General features: G+C 38.4%; 1 protein-coding gene across 1 annotated transcript in view; it reads right to left on the reverse strand.

Annotated features, from left to right (window-relative positions):
• LRP10 (LDL receptor related protein 10) overlaps positions 1–17,223 on the reverse strand; it is a 29,365-nt gene that overhangs the window by 10,184 nt on the left and 1,958 nt on the right. Inside the window, 3 exon segments of the mRNA XM_026683110.2 lie at positions 7,179–7,363; positions 11,819–11,951; positions 14,940–14,978. Of these exon segments, the coding sequence (XP_026538895.2) occupies positions 7,179–7,363; positions 11,819–11,951; positions 14,940–14,978 (357 nt within the window).

Raw genomic sequence — 17,223 nt, forward strand, 5'->3', positions numbered from 1 at the left:
GTTAGGAGAAATGAGAAGTTAAGAATTCGGATGGAAAGATAGGCCAGATACAGGAATTGATTAAAATAAATGAAGAGAAGATTAAAGAGATTGAAAAACTAGCTGATCAAATGGAAAAGAAGTTGGAAGGCATGGAACAAAAAATTATGGAACAGAATAAAGAGACAAATGAGACCCTGACTCATCTTGAGATGGATAAGGCCTCCTATTATCTAAGGTTCCAGAACATAGAGGAAGAGAGGGGTGAGAATTTACCATTGGTGATGGCGGAGATATTGGCAGAGCTTTTGAATAGAGATAAGAATGAGATGGTGAATGAGCTGGACGACGTATATAGAATGTACATGAGCTACGCGAGACGGCACAGACTACCCCGAGAAGTGCATATTAGATTTTCAAGGAGGCGAGTGAAAGATATAATTTATAGAGTTACAAGAGATGAAGGAATAAAATATAAAGGAAGAGAAGTGATTGTTTTAAAACAGGTTCAGAGAAGAGTTCGCAAGCAGAGGAGAGATTATCGATTTCTCACAAATAATTTAAATAAAAAAATATACCTTTTAGATGGATTATCCCAGAGGGTATTTTAGTAATATGGAAGGAGAAAAGGGTGAGAATAGATAGTCTGACTAAAGCTCAAGAATTTTTTGCTCAAATAGGAGGAATAGATGGAAGAATCGAGCAGCAGAGATGACCACAAGACCTCGAGTCAAGAAGAGTTACAACTTAGAAGTAGGGGGAGGGATAAGGAGAAGGAGAGGGAAGGAGGTGAAGAGATACTTGGAAGAGAAGAATTAGGAGTGAGGACTAGAAGTCAAACGACGAGTAAAAAATACTGAGGGATAGAAGTAAGAAGGGAAATGGATAAAGGAGTGAATTTAATATCTATAAATATTAATTGGTTAAATGATCCAGTTAAGAGAAAAAGAGTATTTTTTAAGTTAGAAAAACAAAGAGCTGATATGATTTGTATTCAAGAGGTTCATATTAAGACACGTGATCAAGGATATTTAGTAAATAAAAAACTGGGGAAAATGTATTCAGCATTGGCAGAAGAGAAAAAAAGAGGGGTAGTACTATATGTAAGAGGACATAGCCTCAAAATTGATTTATAAAGATTAATTGGGAATAATAGTAATGGTAGAGATGGCAATACAAAATAAAAAGACATTATTAGTGGAGATATATGCCCCCAATAAAAATCAAAGTAAATTTTACAAAATTTTATATGAGAAATTAATAGAATTTCTCAAGAATTTGTATTATAGGAGATTACAACGCAATAACAAACAATAGTAAAGATTATGCCTTTGAACAAAGACAGTATAAGAAACGGAATACATTGCCTAAGAAATTTCTAGAGATGGTTGAAGAATTAGAACTAGTGGATATGTGGAGGAAGAGAAACCCAGGAATATCACAGTTCACTTTCTACTCCAGCCCACACAAATCATGGTCCAGGATAGATATGGCTTGCGTAAATAGTGAGTTATGCAAGGAAATTCAGGTTATAAAGATTTTGGCTAATACATGGGCAGATCATAATCCAGTACAGATAATATGGAAAAATAGTTTCTATAAAAAAGGTAGATGGACACTCAATTCACAATTATTGAAGGAGGAAAAATATATTCAAAAAGTTAGGGAAGAACTGACTAGTTTTTTTAAAATTTAATAAGAAACAGGATACCTCATTGCAGAATCTATGGGATACTATGAAGGCATATTTAAGGGGAATATTGATAGCTTTTACAGCAAATAGAAATAAATAAAGAGAGGGAAAGCGGAAAGCTCTAATAGAAAGAATAGAGAAAATGGAAAATAAGCAAATGGGAACCCCGGGGGATGAACAAATTAGAAATGAATTAGCGTTAGTTAAACATGAAATGAATATTTTAGATCAAGAGGAATTAATTAAAAAATTACTATATACAAAACAAAATTATTTGAACATGCAAATAAATCCGGTAGGTGGCTGGCATATAAATTAAGAAAAGAAAATCAGAAAAGAACAGTATATCAATTAGAGGATAAAAATGGAATAATAGAGATGGATCTGGAGAAAAAAAAAAGGAAATTGCAAAAGAATATTTTGAGGATCTTTATAAACAAGAGGAAGTTGATTTAAATAAAACAGAAGAATATTTGAAAGAAGGAATTCTGTACCCTTCACTGGATGATTAAAAAAGAGCTGCTTAATAAAGAAATAACCTTAGATGAACTAAAGGCAGCGATTCAAAAACAAAAAAGAAACAAAACACCAGGTCCAGATGGACTACCAAATGAATTATATAAAGTGATAGGTGCCTTGTGTTCTCAAAATTATAAAATGACAATGTCAACAGCATATAAAGAAAATTTGTATAAGATGTTTTACAGGTGGAATATCCCCCGACGAGAATAGCAAGAATGTTCAAGAATAAATCCAAAAAATGTTGGAAATGTCATCAGACACCTGGCTCATATTACCACATGTGGTGGACTTGTGCAGATGCTAAAAAATATTGGACTAAAATCCACACGTGGTTGGAAAAAATGACACAAAAGCATATAGACTTGAAACCAGAGATATTTTTATTGTGAATTTTACCTGAAATATATAGTAAAGATTTGAAATACCTGATTGTAAATGTATTAACAGCCGCTAGGATTGTATTTGCTAAAAACTGGAAAAATGAGAAAATACCATCACAGGAGGAAATTATTAAGAAAATATTGGAATGTGCTGAAATGAGCAGATTGACATTTGAAATTAGAGAACAGGATGATAAACAATTTTATAAAGTTTGGGATCTATTCTATCAATGGTTAGACAATAAAGTATAGTAACGAAATATGTAGACTTTTAGAAAATACTAAATATATAAAGATGTATTCTTTTCTTATTATATCTATAAAATGTTTTTAGGATAGATTTGGGATGATAATATGAATTGTCACAAAACAAATTAAGTAAAATATGATTATTTTCCAAAGCATGAATGAATAAAAGTATAGTCAAGTGATTGATTAATAATGATACCAATGTATTTAATATTGGATTGAAAATATAAGATCATATACAATGTAATTGTAATTGAAGACTATGAAATGGAAGCACAAAACAATTTGTAAACCAACCGGCACACTGTATGCACATATATGGAAGATGATTTGATGTTTTTATGTTTTGTTTGTTTATGTTTGTTTTAAAAACTAATAAACATTATATATATATATATTAAAAAAGTGATAGGTGCCACACTAGAGGATATGCTATTAGAGGTCTGCAATGAGGTATTACTGGAAGCTAAAATTCCAGAATCATGGAAGGAAGCTTACATAACATTGATTCCGAAAGAGGGTGTAGATGTCAACCAAATAAAGAATTATAGACCAATATCACTTTTAAATTCAGATATACAATTTTTATGGCGATAATGGCGGAAAGATTAAAGAAAGTACTTAGTAACAAAATTCATTAGGATCAAAATGGCTTTCTTCCCACGAGGCAGATTAGGTATAATACAAGAATAATAACAGACATATTAGAATATTATGAAAAACATCCAGGAAGCCAAGTGGCCTTGGTCTTCCTGGATGAGCAAAAGGCTTTTGACAACTTAAATTGGGCCTTTATGAAGAAGCAGATTAACTTGATGGACTTTGGAGGTAATTTTGTAAAAATGCTAAATGCAATTTATGCTACACAAAAGGCTAACGCATTATTAGAAATTACTAAATCATTAAAGATAAGAAAGGGTATCAGACAGGGATGCCCTCTTTTCATAACAATTTTAGAAACTTTGTTGGATAGAATTAGATCAAATAAAGAAATTAAAGGAACCAAAATTAAAAGTCAAGAGTATAAATTACAGGCCTTCGCAGATGATATGGTTTTTGTTATAGAAGACCCAATAGACTCAGGAACAGCTTTACTAAATGAAATAGATAAATCGGTAAACTGGCAGGATTTAAAATTAATAGGGGAAAAACTAAAATGCTAGTTAGAAATTTATCAAATAGTAAACAAACAAAAAAAGGAAGAAAAGACGGGATTACAAACTGTAAATAAGATCAAATATTTAGGTATCTGGTTAAGACCTACAACATTAAATCTGTGGGAGAACAACTACACCAAATTACTGAAACAGATTGAAAACGATTTGGAAAATTGGAATGAGATGCAAATTTCATTATTAGGCAGAATAGCAACAATCAAAATGAATGTTTTACCTAAAATACTATATCTGTTTCAAACAATTCCGATATTATTGGATAAAAAATTCTTCAAAGAATTAGATAAAATTGTGATGAAATTTATCTGGGCAAAGAAAAAAACGAGAATAAAAAATATATATTTACAAGATAACAAAAGCAGAGGTGGATTTGGACTCCCTGCCTGGGAGATCTATTATAAAGTGGCGGCATTAGTATAGATAAAATATTGGATCAATCTGAGGAACAATAGAATTTTAAAATTGGAGGGCCACGACTTACAATTAGGGTGGCACGCATTTTTGTGGAACCTGAATAGCCAAAACAATCTATACTTTACTAGACATGTATTCTGAAAGCCATTAATTAAAATTTGGGCTGATATTAGAAGAAATCATTATACCAAAATTCCGAGGTGGTTTTCAGTGATGGAAGCAATGTTCCACTTAAATACGATGGATATCAGTAAAAAACTGAAGTACCATCAAATATTAGTTAAAGAGGGAAGAATTAAAACGATACAGGAACTAGAAGCACTAGGGATAGTCATTGATAATTGGTCATATTTCCAAGTAAAATTGAGATATAATAAAGACGTAAAGGGATATGGAATTGAGGTAAAAGATACACATTTAGATAAAATACTCTCAAGTCCTGAGAAAAAGTTGATCTCTAAACTATATAATTATCTATTAGAACATGAAATGGCTGAGAGAACTGTGAAAGGACCAGTGAAAGGGAAAAAAACTTTGGTCATAGTATAGAGCTGGATGACTGGGAAGAAATTTGGCAAAAAAAATCTTGTATCAATAAATCAGTAGCACATAAGGAGAATCTGTATAAAAATGATGTATAGATGGCATCCGGCACCCTCTAGATTGGTCAAAATATTTCCGACAGCAAACCCATGCTGTTGGAAATGTAAAAGGAACTCTGGTATCTATTTTCATTTATGGTGGACTTGTCCTGATAGAAGAAATTACAGAGTGTGGGCTGGAGTGGAAACCGGAACTGTTCCTGTTGGGAATGATTAAAGGGGATTATACCCCTAAAGTAAGATATCTGACCATCCACTTATTAACAGCGGCACGGATTTCATTAGCACAATATTGGAAGAATCCAAATGTACCACCAATACATGTTGCTATTCAAAAAACGTATGAGTGTGCCCAATTGGAGAGGCTCACACTCAAAATCAATGGGAAGGAGGACACAATTATAGGATATGGGATAAATGATACAACTGGGTAGATTGTAAAGGGAAAACACGTAAATGAACCCAAGAAACAAATTATATTCAGCTGTCTATGCAAAATGTATAAGAATAACAAAGGTGTTAAATCCTCTTTTCTCCTACATTATTATTATTATTAGCATTATATATTCGCTATATATTTTTATTTATTATTTAAAAAATTATGAATGTATTATTAAAAAATAGTTATAAACGAACGAGAAGATTAGTAGAGTATTGTGAGTTATTTAGTGATTAAGATGTGATAGTAAATGGAAATGTGAGAAGTGTCAGTAATGACTATTAGGTCGTATCAAATTCGATATCACATGTAAAGAGGAATGTGTTATGTATACGCTATTGGTTTTGTATTTTTAAATTTGTATGTTTTTAATTCTTGTAAATAAAGTTTAAAAATTTTTTTTTAAAAAAAGAATCATTCAGTGATCTATCTATCTGCTATCAGCTAGCTCATTCTCTCAAATTTACTTGCCGTGAATCTGCATTGAATTTGCTTGCAAGCAAACCTTCAGTCCTAAGGGAGGTTCGGCTGTACTTAAAGAAGAGCCGAAGATCTAAAGACTGGCTAGAAAGCAAGAAATCCAACCATTTCCTGCTTCCTAGCTAATCTAAATCTCCCGGCTCAGCAGAACAGATGATGGTTGGAAAAAGGAAAAATAGCAACTTAGCAGACAAGTTTGCCGGGTAAGGAGTGAGTGGGCGGGAAGGATTCTCGTGGGCCATGTGGGCTGAACAGCCTTGTGTTTCTGCGCAGCCTGGATTAATTGCTTTGGAGCGGGGGTGCTCTGGGGGTGAGATTTCTCTGCGGCCCACCAAAATTTTCTCATGGCCCACCAGTGGGCCGAGGTCCCCCCAGTTGGCGACCGCTGCTCTAGAGATACTATCAGCATCGTGAATCTTAATATAGCAGTTCCTCAGTATAGTAGTCCTCCATTTGCAACCATAATTGAGCCTAAAATTTCTGTTGCTAAACAAAACATTTACTAAGATAATATTAATTGTGTGTTAAAATATATTGTGAATTTCAAACTTTTAAGGATTAGAAATTGTGGGAAGTTGGAGATATAATCCCGGGGTCAATTGAATACTGTTAAAATCTGGATTGATCAGTAGTGTTGTTAAGTGAATCTGGCTTTCTGCAATGATGTCGCTCATCAGAAGGTTGTAAAAGGAAACCAAACAACTCCCGGACACTGCAACCATCATAAATGTGAGACAGTTGCCAAATGTCTTGATTTTGAGCACATGGATGCTGCAACAGTCATGGGAAAAAACGTCCTGTTGCTTTTTTCACTGCCGTTATAACATTGAATGGTCACAAAATGTATTCTTCTACATGGCTCAGCTGCTTTGAAACTCATCAAATTTGGTACCTGACGCGTTTTGATGTGACCATTTTATCCCGGTACTCATCATTTGTTCGGTATTCAACACACAAAGTAGAACTGTCAGCATCGGCTGCCTTATGACTCACTACATCAGGGTTGTCAAACTCGCGACGACATTGTCATCACGAGACGTTATCACCCCAGGGATAATGCAGCAGTCCTAAATATGAACCAGTTGCTGACAGTCTGAATGTTGATCAGATAATCCGGGGGACTCTGCAAAGATCCTATTCTTCAGTGCCGTGGTGACTGGAACTGTTGTAAGTCAAAGACTATCTGTATAATCTCGTCTCGAGTTTTTAGAGTTGGGGACCCTCCCTCACAGTTCTGGCCCTTACCTCTTTCGTATTTCAGCAGAAATCTGTTCCTTGCCCAAAATTTCCAACTGTAAGTCAGCGTCACATTGCCACCCTTTATGCGAATCGATTCCGGCACTGTGTAACCGCACAATTTCCTGGACAGCTGATTGGGCGCACGGATTATCAGCATTTCTGACCCACAGGAAAGGATGAAGTGCTGGAACCTGTTGGGAAGGGGGAAATCAAAAATACCCCAGACTCAAATCGGATTTGTCTTTCTAGGTGCAAGCCCCGAAGAGGCATTTCTGAAGAGGCCTGTTCTGTCCTAGGCCTCCCCAAAAGGCACTAAGTCAATTTTGAGTCCTGGCAAAAACCTCTTTTATTACATTAATGTGAATTTATTTCATTCACAGTCAGCCAACAGCTTGGCAAACAGCCTTGCAAAGGTATTCTAATTAGCTCAGACCTTTATCAATCCCGGAAGACTGCTTGGTATAATTCCACACTCAGTGCTGACAGGGAAGGTCTGGGTTATACAGACAAATCTTCACGAGGCTGGAACGAACGAGCAAATCGTTTCCTGCAAAAGCCCCCTCCCCTTTTGCTTCTGTTTTAATCCTGATGGGAGGGGCCATTCATCGTCCAAATGTGACCTTACTCCCACATCGACCCTGAGTTCTTAATTGTGCCTTCCTTTTGGCAGCTCTGCGCATGCGCAGGCTGGGAACCGGTTCCAGAAGCTTCCCCGCCTCACTGCTGTCCAAGCCCAAAGGCAGCTGATGACTGCCAGCCTGCCCTGGCCCCATCTCTGCCTCTGACGCAGAGCCCTCGTCCGAGCCTTCCTCAGCCTCTAGGACTGGCCTGGGTTCCTCCCCAACCTCCTCACTACTGTCCAATTCTGCTGCCAGCTCCGCCAGCCACCGGCGGGCCACAACAAGGCCAAAAGGCTGAAAAAGGAAGATGTTTAACAGAATGCAGAATAACAGCGTTGGAAGGGAACTTGGAGGTCTTCTAGTCCAACCCCCGTACTCCAGCAGGAAATCCTGAAACATTTCAGAAAAATATTTAACTGCATCCTTCATCTGAAATCTTCCCAAACACAGAATATCAGAGTTGGAGGGGATCTTGGAGGTCTTCTAGTCCAACCCGATGTTTCAGCAGAAAACCCTATATTATTTGAGACAAAATGGCCATCCAATCTCTTCTTAAAAACCTCCAGTGTCGGAACATCTGAAAATTCTTGTGGCAAGTCATTCCACTGGTTAATTGTTCTCACAGTCAATAAATTTCTAAATTGCTTCTCTCTTGCCATCCTTTCCTACTTTTAATTAAATAATTCTCTTTTATCCCAGAAGAGAAAAATCTCCCTTGTGCTAAGCAACTTTTGGAAGAATGTCAGGCTTAAAAAAAATAAATGAAAAGGAGAAAAAATGAATATTGTACAGCCAGGCCTTATAACCCAAATGGAGCCCCAAATGTCCATTGCTAAGTGAGGCAGATGCGCTGTCAATTGCACCTCATTGTACGATCTTTCTTGCCACAGATGTTAAGCGAATTGCTGCAGTTCTTAAATTCATCGTGCAGTCGTTAAGTGAATCTGGCTTCCTCCATTGATTTTGCTGGTTGGAACTGATTATAAGTACATGCCAGTTTCTAAGTGACCAAATTTTGATCAGGAGAACATGGGGTTGCTGTAACTGTTATAAGTGTGAATAAAGGTCATAAGTCACTGTTTTCCAGTTCCGTTGTAACTTTGAATGGTCCCTAAACGAACAGTTGTAAGGACTGTATATTGTTACAGTGAATCGTTATGCTTCTAGATATAATTAACTAATGCAAACATTTTGCAAGTGTGCTTGTGTATTTGCATTCGTTTCTAGTACACTTATATAACCATCACGATTTTTTAAAACACTTGCTGTTTATTTTTAATTTATGTATATATTTTTTGTGTCTGGTACCTTCTGGTTTCTTTCTTCTTCTTTTTTCTGTTATTATTTTAAAAGCAATTAAAATATATATTTAAAAAAAAGCTTTGGAAAGCCTTGGCATTACATGAATAACCCATGGAGCAGGAGTTGCCTTCGGAAGTTGTGGGAGCTTCATCCTTGGACGTTTTCAAGAAGAGACTGGACTTCTGACATCTGTCAGAAATGGTGTAGGGTCTCCTGCTTGAGCGCGCAGGGGGGTGTTGAACTAGATGACCTACAAGGTCCCTTCCAAATCTGTTATTTTATTCTACGACATGGGGACTTGAAGATGTGTCCAGTTTCAGACAGGTTGAAGAAACTTGAATTGCTCAAGAGAAGGAGATTCAGAAGCGATTTAGCCATGATTAAGTACTTATGGGGAAATTGTCCTCAAAGATGCTTTTTCAAGACTTTCTGGAAAATCCAGTTGCCTCTTGAAGAAGCATCTATGGGACAGCCATGATCCGTATCACTGAGAATCTCCATAAACATTTATGAGCAAATCCAAGAAGTATTTTTCATGGCTAAAGAAATACTCGTGTTTCCCCAAAAATAAGACTGCATCTGATTTTCTTTTGAGCCCCCAAATAAGCACTAGGGTTTATTTTCAGGTTTTTTTTTTCCTCTCTCCATGAACTGGAGGCCCATTTCTTCCGCTTGCTTGCAGTAGGGACAGGCTGCGTGGTGCGCTAGTGCTGTCACTGCAAGACGGAGGGGGTGGAGCTACGCCACGTGCCCTCTACTGGCTTACCTCAGGGCCCCCACAGCCAGGCCACCCATGCCCCGACACTCGCCTCGCGGCTGCGGCACCACCATACTGCTTGGCCTCCTGCTCCGTTGCTGCTGCGAGCAAGCAGAAGTGGGTCAGGGCCATGTGGGCTCCTGCCGTGAAACAAGTTTCGGGGCATGGATGGCCTGGCTGTGGGGGCCCTGAGGTAATCCAGTGCAGGGTGTATGGGGCAGCTCCACCCCCTGCCTCGCTGTCGTGGCACCGTGAGTAACCAGAATGGACAGCCGCCCAGCTGCGCAGGCTCTTAAGTAGAGCTTACTTTGGGGTTAGGGCTTTCATTAGGTGCACGTATAAAACACTTGCTAGGTCTTATTTTCAAGATAGGTCTTATTTTTGGGAAAACAGGGTAAATAAGTAAATAAATACATAAACAAACCAGGATTGATAGAAATTTAAGATATCAAAACTTAGTTTAAATGCAGGTAGTTCTTGACTTACAACAGTTCATTTAGTGACCAAAGTTACAATGTCACTGACAAAAGGGGCTTACGGCCGTTTTTCACACTTACAAACATAACAGCTTCCCTACAGTCATGTGATCAAACTTCAGATGCTTGGCAACTGACTTGTATTGATGATGTTTGTGGTGACCTTGGGGTCACGTGATCCCCTTTTGTGTCCATGGGGAAAGCCCGATTTAAGAAGTGCAGGGATTCACTGAACCACTGCGGCAAGAAAGGTCATAAATTGGGAAGCAACTCACTTAGCAAATGTCTCATTTAGCAATGGAAAGTTCGGGTTCAATGGTGGTTATAAGTCGAAGACTACCTGTATAAAGAAAAAACAGCCTTCCTATGGTGGTTTGGGTTTCCCCCCCATCTCTGGAGTCCTATTACAAAAAGGCTGGACAGCTACCTCTCCTAGATGGTTTAAGAGATTAGCAGAGTTGGAAGGGACCTTGTAGGTCATCTAGTCCAACCCCTCTGCCCAAGCATGAGACCCTACAGCTTTTGGACAGCAGGTTGGCCTAGATGACCTTTGTGGTTCCCTCCTTCCTTCTGCACTGTCATTATTGAAAGGACCCTTCTCCTCAAGGTCTATAAATCAAGATTTGCAGCGCTTACTACGTTTTAGGTCTGCATGTTCTTTTCAAACTTTTTAAGATCTAAGGACTTCAATTTTGCTAGGCATATTACCAGAGAAATATGATAAAGGAAATGTATATTTAATATTACATGTTTTGACAACAAGCAAGAATTGTACTTGCACAACACTGGAAAAATGAGGAAACACCCACAGAAGAAGAAATAATAATAAAAAAATATTAGACCATGCAGAAATGGACATTCACATCGAAGATAAAAGATATAAAAAGAATATTTTCAAACTTGGGACTTATTTTATCCATGGTTGGATAATTGGGTAGAAACTAGGAGATGAATATTGTCATGTAAACAAATTGACTCTGTACGCTGTTCACTAAGCACCTGTTGTATACAAAGAGAAAAAACCGGAAGTTTTTAAGAAGAGATTGGATAGCTATTTGTCTGAAGTGGTGTAGGGTTTCCTGACCAGGGGGTTGGACTAGAGAACCTCCAAGGTCCCTTCCAACTCTTTCTTTTCTATTCTATTCTATTCTATTCTATTCTATTCTATTCTATTCTATTCTATTCTATTCTATTCTATTCTATTCTACTATTCTATTCTATTCTATTCTATTCTATCCTAATGTATCCTAATGTATCCTATCCAATCCTATTGTATTCAGAAAGAAAAACAGTAAAACACTCACTTAACAAATATTGTATATAAAAGAAAGCTCTAAGGACTTCAACTCCCAGAATTCCTCAGCCATCCAGCCATGATGGTTGAGGAATTCTGGGAACTGAAGTCCATACTTCTTAAAGTTACAGTGTTTTTTTTAAAAACCCTGACTGATTTGGATCCTGTATTATTCAATTGTAGACTCTATTGCTCACCCAATGTAGATGATATCGTCCGGGCCACCCACGATCACCCAGGAACAGCTGCTGGAAGTCGTCACATGGACCGAAGGGCTATGGATTTGGCCTTGCGGTTCTCTTCGGACATCGGGATAACCTGGACAAACAGCTGTCGAGGTGGAAAAAGAAAAGTCAGGAGAAGGATGACTCCTCTGTGGCTTTTCCCCCCCTAGCTCTTTAGCTGTTCCCAGACTCCTCCTCTTTTGGTCACTTTTTAATCCTTGTTCCAATGAAGATTCATTTAGTGACTGTTCAAAGTTAATCCCCATTCAAATCATGAGTCTCTAGCCGCGTTACCTGGGTGCAGCCAACTCTGAGACACATCATTCATCTCACCCTTGACCCTGGGTTTCCCCCACACCCTGGCTGTATATTCTCCAATGGGACACATCCATAGCCAAGAGTCATCAATCATGCTCTCCGGTAATAATCTTGTTTGCCAGAAGCTTCGGCCGCCTAGCAATTATCTATGAAAGCATTTAAGAAATGCACTGCTCACCCCACTCCCTTTCTGCTGACAACTCTAAAAGACCAGAGAAATATTTTTGAATTGATATCGTACTTATAACGGTTTGAAGCACCTCGTGTGATCCCCATTTGCGACATTCTGACAGCCATATCTACTTAATGACCCAGGTTATTGATTTAATAAGTGCAATGGTTCACTTAACAAAGAGTGGCAAAGGAAAATTGTACAATGGGAGCAGGGGGGCGAAGCTCACAGAAACATCTTGCTTGTGACATAAATGCTGGTCTTGGTTTTGGTCATAAGTCGAGGACTACCTGTTAATGTAGAAATCCAGTCCGGGATTTCCTAATAACCTCAGCCACTTTAAGATGTTTGGATTTCAACTCCCCTGTGGCTGGCTGGGGATTCTGGGAATTGAAATCCCTAAATAAATAATAAAATAATAAATCCCTAAATCTCAAAAGTTGCTGAGGATTATAATTCCAATCATTTCTCGGAATGATTACACATCCCAGCTTCAAAAAGCACCCAATTCTCTTTATCTTGCTTGCTTTTGTAATCTTTTTTAAACAGAATGAGAGAAGACGTGTGGATTCAAAAATAATAATAAAAGTCCTCACTTTGTGTATTTTCCTCTCTGTCTTGCAAAACAACACACACAAACACACCTCTGCCCCAACCTGGATGCTTTCCTCGGGTGCAATCCTCAGGACAGGTCCTCCTCGTTCGTTTACTGACTGATTGGATTTACAACGGCCCTGGACAAAGGGACTTATGACCGTTTTTCACACTTACGACCATTTGCAGCATCTCCATAGCAAAATTCGGACACTTGGCAACTGATTCATATTTATGACAGTCGCAGTGTCCCGGGGTCACGTGATCCCCGTTTGCGACCTTCTGACAAGCCAAAGTGAAGGGGGACAGCCAGATTCATTTAACGACCATGTTAATAACCGCAGTTGTTAAATGAATCAACCTAGAACTAAGCAACATAGAATTAAGGAGAAATTTCCTGATGGTTAGAACAATTGTGTGAATGCTCCAACACTGGAAGTTTTTAAGAAGAGATTGGGAAACCATTTGTCTGAAATGGTATAGGTTTCCTGCCTAAGCAAGGTCCCTTCCAACTCTGTTATTCTATTCTATTTTATATGTGGAAAGAAAAATCTTAAAAATGGGGCAACACTCGCATAACAAATTTCTCACTAACCAACATAAATTTTGAGCCCAATTGTGGTCGTAAGTCGAGAACTACCTGTACAGACAATCCTTAATTTTCAGTTTTAAAACAATGATGCCTCATGCTTCCCCCCAGATTCCCTTGATTATACAGGGAGTCCTTGATTTACGACCGCAACTGAGCCCAAGTTTTCCGACGCTGAGCAAGACGGTGGTGAGGCAAACTTCGCCCCACGTTACAACCTTTCTTGCTGTAGCTGCTAAGCGAAACGCCACCATTGGGAAGTTAGTCACCCAGTTGTGAAGTGAATCTGGCTTCCCCCTTGATTTGGCTTGTCAGAAGGTCGCAAAAGGGGATCGCGTGACACGCCCCCCCGGGATGCTTTGACCGTCATAAATGTGAGTCAGTTGCCAAGCATCTGAATGTTGATCACGTGATTGTGGGGTGCGGCAACAGTTGTAAATGGAAAAAGTCACTTTTTCCAGGGCCGTTGTAACTTTGGTCACTAAATGAATGAAGTTGAGGCCTAGCTTGGAAAATGCGCCTTCTCTGGGGCAGCCCCTGCCCTCTGCAATGAGGTCTCCCCCCCCACTCTCCCCACGCCCCAGATCTGGATAGTGTTCTGACCTAGGCTTCTCCAACAGCACGAAGTCGAGTCCTTGTCTGGATAAACCTCTTTTATTTAATTTACAATGAATTTTCTCTCCAACAATGTCCTGGCCAACAGTCTTTCAAGATTACTCTCAATTACAGACCTTTATCAAGCTTGGAGAGTGGCCAGGCCGATATCTTTCAGATGCCGCAATACTTGGCAAGCGTGCCGGAATGAACTAATTGTCTCCTGCAAAGTCCTCTCCCCTTTCGCTCCTCTTTTATAGTCTAGGTGAGAGGCCATTCACCATTCACCTGTGGCTTTACTCTCAAGTCAGCCCTTGTTCCTCAGCTGTTCCCTTCTTCTAGCAGCTCTGTGCATGTGCACACTGGGAACAGGCTCCAGCTGTTCTTCTTCCTTACTGATCTCTGATTCTGAAGGCAGCTGATAATTGTCAGACGGCCCTGGCCCCATCTCTGCCTCCGACACAGAGCCCTCATCAGAGCCTTCCCCAAACTTCATGTTCCTCCCCAAACTCCTCACTGTCTGGCTCTGCTGCCAGCTCTGCCATAGTTCAAAAGCGACAAAAATCCAGTAGGATTTTGGCAAGGGAGGGTAAGACCTACTTGCTAACTGTTATTTTTAATTTATTTTACTTTAATTCTTTTCTTTCGTTATGTGCCTGCCAGAGTTCAGAGGCAACTTATAAGTTTAATATATAATTATAAGTTTATATAAACTCATGGAATAAGTTTCTATAAGAAAAAGAATACATTATAATTTATTCTTATATAAATATAAGAATAAATTATTATTGCTAACCTGGTTCCCTCCTTACTACGGTCTTACTCACCTGTACGTGAGGAGTTACTTTCCACAGCCTGAATGATACCTAAGAGAAGGGAAAGCAAAACAAATTAAAATTTAGATGAGTATTTTTCAACCTCAGCCATTGTAAGTTGGGTGGACTTCAATTTCCAGAATTCCCCAGTCAGAATTCCCCAGTCAGCCATGCTGGTCTGTGGAATTCTGGGAGTTGAAGTCCACCCGACTTAAAATGGCTGACAAACACTATTCTAGATTAATTTGATTTCCCCCCCTGCATCTCACACAGGCCCTTATGAACTTTCAGATCATGATTTGAGTTCGTGGTTTGACAACACATCCCCAAAATTTTCTTTGTAGTCATGTCAAGGTGTTCTGTCATTTCTTTTGCCTTATATTTCTTTTCAATGAGGTAGCCCTGCCTCCAATAGTGAGATTTTTTTTCTTTTTGTATACATTTTTTATTTTTTGTTTCTTTAAATACATTATTGAGTGAACAGTGTGGTTTCAGGTTTTTTAACATTTTAAAACAAACATGACCATAATTTCATATTCATACTATTAACTTTCTTATGATTTAATATTATTACATATTACCAATTTTATCATTCAGTATTCTCATATTTTACCTTATATCAATATCTATATTAATATCATTTTATACATATTCTTGTAGTCACATTTGCAAAGTTTATCTAATTATATAATTCAAATAATCATTCATAAATTCATCTTAATTTATATTGTCCACTATTTATCCCCTTTTTAATGTTGGTTGTGCCACTATTATATTTTTAAAATACATCCCTCTCTAATCTCATTACATTACACAAATCATAATTTCTGTCTTGCTTTCATTTAACAAATTACATATTCTAATAAACATAATCATTTTTATCTATTACTATGGTCTCCTTTCCCTAAGATATTTTCTAGTGGTTTAAAATCCCTTTGCTGAAATCAGCTAGGTGGGCTCACTTAAATCAAGGTACAATTTTCAAGGTTTGCTCTATTCCTGTGAATTCCCCACTTTGATCTGTTTATTGTTTTGCCAATAAAGAGTTTTCACTTTTTCCCCTGATTATTTTCCATGGATAATGTCAACTCAAACACTAAGCTGCATTAACAGTGATATAAATCAGGAACATGTGAAGTTTTATTATTGCTTTATGAGGCCTTGGGAAGCACAAACTGGAATATTACATCCAGTTTTGGTCCCACAATTTTAAAAAGATGTTGAGATTCTAGGAAAGAGTGCAGAGAAGAGCAACAAAGATGATTAGGAGACTGCAGGCTAAAACATATAAATAATGTATGCTGGAATTGGGTATGTCTAGTCCAGAGGTCTTCAAACTTTACAGTTTTAAGACTTGTGGACTTCAACTCTCAGAATTCCTCCTCCACTCATGTTAGCTCAGGAATTCTGGGAGTTGAAGTCCACAAGTCTTAAACTTGCCAAGTTAGAAGATCTAGTTCGATGAAAAGGAGAACTGGGAATGACATGACAACTATATTCCAATATTTGAGGGGCTGCCACAAAGAAGGGGGGGTCAATCTATTCTCCAAAGCACCTGAAGGCAGGACAAGAAGCAACAGATGGAAACTAATTAAAGTGAAAAGCAACCTAGAATGAAAGACAAATGTTCTGATGGTGAGAATAGTTAACCAGTGGAACAACTTGCCACCAGAAGTTGTGTCACTAGAGGGTTTTAAGAAAAGATTGGACAGCCATTTATCTGGAATAGTATAAGGGAAGGTGTCAGCCTTCAAGATCTTCTTTCTGGCTGTCATGAGTAAGGTGGGGGAGGAAGGGGGAAGGCCGGAGATGTTACTAATATTGTATAAACTGAGGAGGGTTTCTATTTCTTGCTTGGCCTTCTCTGCCCAACTGCAAACCTTTATTTGAGTAAGCCAAGGTCAACTAATCATCACCACCTGGAGATGTCCACATGCTGAGGTTCACAACGTTTAATTGGAAGAACCGTTTGAACTGTTGGGGGTAGGGACATTTCACTCCCTTGATATATGTGATGTACGTGCCTATTTCCTCAGATTCAGAATTCTCTTGTTGCTACCACTTGACTTCCAGTAAAAGATATCTTTTCTCTAATTTACAAGAGTCTAAGTATTTCTTTCTTGGATTTTGAACGGAGCACCAGCTGACAGAAGATTCCTGTGTGCTTGACCTGTCAGATGGAGGGATGGATCCCGCAGCCTCTATAGGATTTTTTGCTTGAGCAGGGGCTGGACTAGAAGACCTCCAAGGTCCCTTCCAACTCTGTTATTCTGTTACTGTTATTAATCAGCGGAAG

This window comes from Notechis scutatus, chromosome Z, assembly GCF_049901735.1.
Source record: "Notechis scutatus isolate UNSWTSFEM ecotype Mainland chromosome Z, rNotScu1.2, whole genome shotgun sequence".
In the NCBI taxonomy this organism is placed as follows: Eukaryota; Metazoa; Chordata; class Lepidosauria; order Squamata; family Elapidae; genus Notechis; species Notechis scutatus.